The following is a 7787-nucleotide window of genomic DNA, read 5'->3' as shown; positions in this document are numbered from 1 at the left end:
TTCGGTTTTATACTAAGAATCAAATGTAATATTACTTAAAAGAAAAGATTCAAGGATTACGTATCCACATCGTCAAACATTAATAAGTCTAGGCAATGATACAAATCCTAATTAATAGAGTAAAACTAAATTAATGAATAGATTATAGAATTGGATAGTGATGTGCGCGCAAACCCCCTCCACGAACATATGAAACGAATATCATATATAGCTGCTTATGATAACAAAGATACTCTAATGTCACCGCTTTATTCTGATACTGTCGACTTGGAGACGTGATTACTTTTGTTGTGCTTTCTTTGTTCCCATTTTCAACACTCCCTTCTGAAAAAGCCCCATGAATCTGATTCCCCGGATGCATGATATCAAGTAAAGCCGAGAATTAAAAGGAAAAATAAACGGCAGATTTGTGTGTCAGCTTTTCAATTAAAACATAACAAATATATTATTATATATATTTATATAAACAAGTGTGTAATTCTCGTTGATGAATTTCATGGCTATCCTTCTACTCACTGAGTCAGGCTCACGACACATAAGGTTTTATCTAAATCAACATCTCTAAGTGTCAGATTATAATTATACTCCTCCAATCCTTAATATAAGACTTATTTAACTAATTTGATTAAATTAAGAAAATTAGGTAAGTTAGTTAATTATCAGAAATATGACATGTTTTTTCTAAAACATCATAATCATCTTTTTTAATATCCTTCCTCCCTCACTTACTTGATTATGGTTAAGGGAGTATCTATAGGAGTAATTTAAGAAAAATTGATAAATATGAGAAATAGATCTTATATTTGAGACTAAAATTAACTTAATAATTAGGTTCTATATTAAAGACCGGAGGAGTATTATATTTACCAAATAGTCCAAACCTCTTTTAATTAGTAAGTAAAGGCACAAGTGCTCATCTACTTTATTCTAAAGAGAGCCCTACTTTGGGGTGATCACGACGAATAGCATCAACAAAGTCAAAATATATTTAACATTTTAATAGAATGTGAATTGCATTACGATTACGCAAGTCAAATAGTTCCACTGTGTGTATAACCAAAAAGAGACGTTGTATATTAAGATTCACATGTTGTTATATTTGACTTTATATAAAAAAAAGTCAAAAATTAGCAGGAATAATTTCTTAGGGGAGACTGACCGCCATAAATAAACCCCCTAAAAAATGATTTTATAATATACAAAATAAATATATGATTTTTTTTAATTTATGTGAAAGTACTGTTTTTAAATGATTGTGAGGCCATATGTCTTGATCAAGATTCCAGGGCGAACCAACATTTACCCAAAAAAAAAAAGAAAAGAAAAGAGAGCGAACTAAGTAACTAACATGCAGCCATTTATCAACAAAAGGTGGAGGACTTTCATGGCCCAACAATCTGAAAGGCCCATATTTTTGTCAATGAGTTTTGACCCAACAAGGAAAAAGAAGAAAATCAAGACACCCACGAAATGATGATAAGCTTAAAGACATGCTCTTTTAAGTTCCCAGACCCAACTCATCAACGGGGGTACTCTTTTAAAGGCCCATACATGCTCTTTTAAGTTCCCAGACCCATATTGCATCCTTAGCTCCATATCGAAAAAGTAAATTTTGTACAGCTAAACCAGACAACGGTCATTGAGCAATGAATTGCGCGCTACACGATAGTTCTCCGAGCTGCGAAAATGTCTCGGTTTCATGTTGCAAACTATCAGTCTATCAGAGACTGTTCCAGACAAGTGAGCTTTCAAATTCGCGTACTGCTGTAGAACTCAATCACTTCCCAGCAGGAAGCTTCGTTTTGATATACGGTAAAGTCAGATTCAGTAGAATAAAGTTACCATACCAAAGAAAACATTACAGCAGGAGAGCGAGTGATGAGGGCCTTAACCACCATTTTTCTCGCTATGCATGTGCAAATTAGATGACTAACACTGAAGTTTTACAGTCTACAGCCTGAAGAGAAGCACTGTGGAAGATCTAAAGCCTAATCTAAAAGGAGGTACATGTCTAAAATGATTTCCTAGGTACAACCCAAATGAACAAAAAAACGAGACTCCAGTGATCCAGGATGTCCGAACAAGATATCAGGAACAGCATTACAGAAGTCAAAATGGCACTACTACTAATACAGATTAGTACAGCACAGTACAGTGCATTTCAGCAAGCCACAGGGTGGGCTGACGGCTGTTGAGGGGCTTCACTGTGCATATCGCCATTAACTTTCCCATTCTCAACCCTCTCCTCACCAATTTTCATTCCCATCTCCGTTTGAGTTATTGTCTTCTTTGCATCAGCTTCCCCGTTTGCCTCTACAGTAACACCATTTTCTTTCTGTGATTCAGTCTTCAAAGTTTCCCCAGCAGGTTTTTCTTTTTCTCCTGATGCTGCAACTTCCTCAGCTTTCTCTTGACTCGTGGTGATTTCCTGTGCATCACTCTGCATCTTATGTTCGTCAGTATTATTATTGCGAGTGTCATCTCTTTGTTCAGTTTGCTGCGTTTCATTCCCATTCTCAAGTTCCTTTTTCTGCTGTGTTTCTTCCTCCTCCTTGGGAGCCTCAGCAGCCTTGGGCTCTTCTTCAGCACCAGACTTTGCCTTGCCTTCTTCTGAAGCAGGTTCTCTTTCCTTCTGATCTTTCTTTGAACCCGATGATTTTCGAGCTCGCTTCTTTTGAGGCTCAGCCTCTGATGGGGGAGTTGATTTCACCCTCTCGCTGATCCTAGCCGATCGCCGCGGGGTCTCACCAGTTCCCCAGTCAAACTCAGATACAGGAGGATTCCCAGGATGTGCCTTTAGATACTGTTCCAGTTGTTTCCTTCCGCTGATTTCCTCTCCAGTTGGAGCCACAAACACAATCTCACTTTTCCTGGGTGTTCCCACTTTCTTTGGGAAAAACTGCACGATGCAACTAAAAGCATGTCATATAAAGAATTCCACCCAGCATCAGTGTGATATTTTTCCATGAAAAAAAGGGTCAGAATAGCACACTTTGTGACTGTCTCAATAGAGGATATATAGTAAATTTGAAATTTGAACATCATGGATAATTTAAAAAAAATTAATATTTAGTTCCTCAAATTTATCGTCATTTTGGTTTTGATCTCATAAAAAACAAAATAATCTAAATTTTTATTAAATATAGGTACTAATGTTTTAAATGAAGAGTAGTTTGAAATTTCAAAGACGGACAAAAAATTATATTAACTCTTTCAAAAACAAAAAACCAAAACAAAACAAAAGCCTGGAAGCACGTGACAGCACAAGCTGTCCTTTACACAACTTTTGCATAACCCAAGATTAGTACAGGAGAGCTAGTTTAGATCCTAACAAATCACTCCTCCGCAATTTAAGGAGCATATTTAGTCTGAAAAAAAAAATAATAAACTAAGCATAAGGAAATTTAAATCCAGAGTCCATGGCAAGAGTAAGCTTGGCGGCAGAGCGCAATAAGGAAACTAAGTCAGAAAAATCACTAAACCCCAAATTACAAGTTGCTGTTATATTACGAAGAATAGGCCAAAATATTTAACATGAGGCCTTGATTCGTAAATTTCTTACACAGTATACGGTTAATCAGTATTTTTTACTGGTATAAAATTTTAAAATTATAATTATAATTATAAATTATAAATATTTGAAGATATTATTACATCTAAGGACCAATGCTTTGTAAATATCAGATTTCAAGTCCTCAAAAAGCATAATTCTATCTAAAGCTCAAAGTTGTTTTTGACCAGCATCTAAAGCTCAAAGTTATAATCCTGATTTAGCATACATTTATATTTTTCCAAAAGTTACATAGAAGTTCAACTTCGGTAAATTTTCAAGACAAGTCCTTTAAATCTCAATAGAAGTCTAATCTTTAAACACAAATACCAGTATCAAGACCAAAAATTTACTTAAATTTGTATACGATTCACAAAGGCGTAATTTTGTCGACATATTTTCAGTGTCATAGTCAGAACTGTACAGCAATTTCCTCCTTGCAGAATCTCTCGATCTCTCACCCCAATTCAACCAATATTCAACAACAAAAAGGGTCGATTCAAAGCAGCCACAAAAACCAATCAGTGTGAAAGAAATGTCAAAATCATCTAGAACCATGCGAAGGGCGAAACAATCAAAGCTTCTTCTACACTATCTCAGTTCACCAGGTCACGCTAATTTCTCAATATTCTAATATTTTCCCGGAAAATCGTGTGCCATCCACTGTTCACTTTTCTTCTAGGGTTATGGTTAGGTGCACGAGCTGTGGATAAGGAGGAAGCCTTTAAAAGAAGTAAAAAATTCCATTTGCCAAGAAAGTTAGTTAGCTATTATTTCCGGTTTCTTTTTTTGTCTGTTTGTCTCTTAACTCTTTCTTTTAAAAAAAAAAAAGAAAGAAAAAAGCACGCAACTAAAAGGCTAAAACAAGCAAAATTTGAAGGGAAACCTAATGGTAGGATTGCAATACCCATCGCAAGCAGCCAAATCCTAGCAGAAAGACTTAATTGAATCACCGGGTAATAAGTAAAGCAAAGAACTTTAAGTCTTAAAACAGAAAGCCAACAACAGAATTTAAGCAAAGCAAGTGGAGAAAGCATAACACACTAGCTAGTAACAAGTAAAAGTGGAATACAACAGAATTGAAGCAAAGCAAGTGGAGAAAGCATAACACGCTAGCTAGTAACAAGTAAGAGTGGGATAACAGAAGAAATCAAAGAAAGAAGGAGAGGAAGAGAGAAAGAGACCAGTTTCTTCCAAGCAGGAGGAGCCGGGAGCTCAACGGAGAGGACCTCGTCTTTAGCAGCGGTGGGAGAATCACTGGCCATTAGAGCTCCAGCACGGTGGTGTTATCTGTAAGGATGAACAAGAAGAAGCAGAAGAAGAAAGGAGAAAGCTTAAAGGAGATTGGCGGCTTGTGGGGGGAAGAGAGAGAGAGAGAGGAAACCGTTGAGAATGAAAATGGATAGGGGGTTTGGACTTTGGAGGATGGTGGCTTGTTTGTTCAGTCACACTGTGTGTCTCGCGCTTACCACTTCGGGGGCCTGAAAAGATAACATCAGCGCGCTCAGAAAATTTGTTGCCATCAGCCGGTAGGCCTATGGGTGGGGACACGCGGGAGGGAGGGCGCGTGGGGGGGCCAGGTGTCGGTCGCACGTGAAAAGCTTGGGGATAAGGTTAAAGCGGATTGAAATATGGGTTTGAATTCCGAACCCTGTCTTGTGGGACCACTCTTTTGAGCCCACAACTGATAATTGGGAATATTATTATTTATATATGAAATAATATTAATGGAGTATATGGCCGTGGTGACGTGGCCTCCGCCTGCAACTCCAAACCTGTCCCTTCCCCCCCGTATATGGGATTTGATGATTTAAATTTGATGTCTTTTTTTTTTAATTAAAAAATAAGCTAATAAAAATGGGAAAAATTATGGTCAAAGAAATTTGGGAAAAATAAACCATAAGTCCCAAGTTTCCAGAGGCTTCCTGCGAAGGCGGGAGGGCAGAAGGGAATATCTTGCGGAAGATGCCCTCACGAGTCACCGCATCATCAATCATCATCTGGACCCTTCCAATCCATTCATTCGTTCCCCTTCACAACACCGGATCACGCCCTCTTTTTTTTATTTTTTTGGGCTTTTTGGGCTGATCCTCTGTGAATGTGTTCTCATTGGAGGAAATAACATACTTACCTACGGCCTCCCGATGTTTCAATTCACACTTCAAGATTGTCCGCTTACTATAACATCTTTGGAAAAAAAATTAATTATAAAAAAGTCTTAATAACACCATTAGAATTAGTTCGGGCAAACGAGGTTAGTTCCTTACGGTATGACAAACTAATATTTGAATCCTACCTTAAAAGAGATGCCTTGAATTCCTCTCTTGATCCTTTGTGATTCTTCATATTTCTCATATACTACTTCCGATTCTAATTATAAGAACTAGTTAACTAATTTGAGAAGATTAATAAAATAAGTTAAGTTAGTTATTTGTAATGAATAAGTATTGAGTTTCTTAAAATATCATTACTAATCAAGTGTATTGGTTAAAACTACCATTATTAGAAGGATTACTTTAGAAAAAAAATACATAAATATGAGAGACGAAGTGGATTGGGATTTTATATTTAGAATTAACATAAAAATCAAATGAGGTCTTGTATTAAGAACGGAAGTAGCAGGAGCGAAGGTTTATCCTATAGCACAAGATTTTTTTTTTTTTGGCCAAACTAGAACATGAGACTCAACCAGCAACTGGAATTTATAAGGAGTTAAGTAATAGTAGTATTTGTATAACAATTAGAATCCTTATCATGGCTATTATTACCTCGTCACCTCCATTGACTTCTCGCCTTCTGCCATCCATTTTTTAAAAATTAATCATTGCTTTATTAAAAAAAAATCAAAACAACATCTCTAATGATTTCTTTATTTCTTATCAGATTGACATTACAACTTCCCCCAAGCCTTTATCTTTTATTTCTTTTTTTGCCTTAACTTTCATTATATTAATATGAAATAAATAAAGTAAGCCAGTGCAAATCTCACTATGGCTCTAAGCTTCTTCAAGAGAGGATGAACAAATAAAAGCAAATATTGTATTAATCCTATTCCAACGTAATCATACAAGTTTATTGTGCCTTGGTTGACGACGCATGGAAGATTGGTGCATCTCATGGGAGGCTTGGGGAGACGGGTCATCTCAACAGGGCCCATTTCGCCCCATCACCCAACTTTGTGGCCCAAAATCTTTGGGCCACATTAACTTTGATGAAAAACTGGACACCATTAGTACCACAAAAGGAAAGAATTTTGTTGCACTAATTAAGCTGGGCATGGGGTGTTCTTTTTCATCAGTAACAAAAAGGAACTAATAGTTGGGCTGGTGAAAGAGATAACGAACTAAGGTTCAAAATTTTTATCGAGAGATATGTTTAAATTTAATATTCGATAGTGTTTAAATAATAGAATACTTTATAAAAAGATACATGTGCTAGTAAAAAAAAAAAAAGTTGAAGGAAAACCAACAATCTGCATTGGATTTTTAATTCACTAGATTTGTGTATTAGGTTGGAACTTTTACCTACAATTTTTTTTTACAAAAAAATAAATAATTGCGTAAACTAATAAGATTGAGTATGTCGAGAAAGGTTAGTTCTTATATCTCGACAAATCATGGTTTTGAATTCTTACTAAAATAAGTACTGCATTTAGTGTTCAATAATTCCTCAAATAAAAAAAGTCAATTTATGTTCGATAATTCATCAAATCAAAAGATTATTAACCTGCTGCAGTATTTGAGAGTACTCCTATACACACACATAATAGGAACATGTGATTGAATCCACTTTACAAAGTGAAGTGTGGTTATTCTCATGAATTCGACGGTGGGAGGTTTGTCATCTTAGAGACTCAAAAAAGTTTAAGGTCGTGCAGGTCCAGAACATTCAACATATTTCAACCAAGTGTTGACAAAAGCATTAAATCAAATCAACCCCCACTTACACTTGCCCAAACTATAGCCTCAAAGTCGTAATTATATTACCCGACCATTACGCAACCTTTTAAATTCTTATTAATCCTAAATACTCTCCTGGACATAATTCTTTTAGAAAGATTGGTCCTATATATATAAATATATAAACCCATCCGTGGTGTTATTAAAAATTGGGTGTAAATCAGAAAAAATCCTAAAATGGAAGTTATTAAAATTAAAACGCTCAAAAGTTTGTACATTAGTATATGGCAAGGCAACCAAAACATATCCTATATTTTCACATAAGTTAAATCATTAAA

The 7787-nt window shown here is 35.8% G+C and overlaps 1 protein-coding gene across 1 annotated transcript; it reads right to left on the bottom strand.

Moving 5' to 3' along the window:
• Nucleotides 1–1823: 1823 nt before the first annotated feature.
• Nucleotides 1824–5015, bottom strand: LOC114742240 (methyl-CpG-binding domain-containing protein 11). Its single transcript, XM_028930517.1, has 2 exons — nt 4735–5015; nt 1824–2899 (listed from the first exon to the last, which is right to left on the bottom strand). Exons 1-2 carry the CDS (start codon nt 4813–4815, stop codon nt 2162–2164), a joined length of 819 nt encoding a protein of 272 aa, XP_028786350.1. The 5' UTR covers nt 4816–5015; the 3' UTR covers nt 1824–2161.
• Nucleotides 5016–7787: the final 2772 nt, after the last annotated feature.

Source organism: Neltuma alba, unplaced genomic scaffold (assembly GCF_004799145.2).
Source record: "Neltuma alba isolate B1F8T4 unplaced genomic scaffold, ASM479914v2 tig00003689_pilon, whole genome shotgun sequence".
NCBI lineage: Eukaryota > Viridiplantae > Streptophyta > Magnoliopsida > Fabales > Fabaceae > Neltuma > Neltuma alba.
The sequence above is the reverse complement of the archived record's forward strand: the minus strand, read 5'-3'. Positions and strand labels throughout refer to the sequence as shown.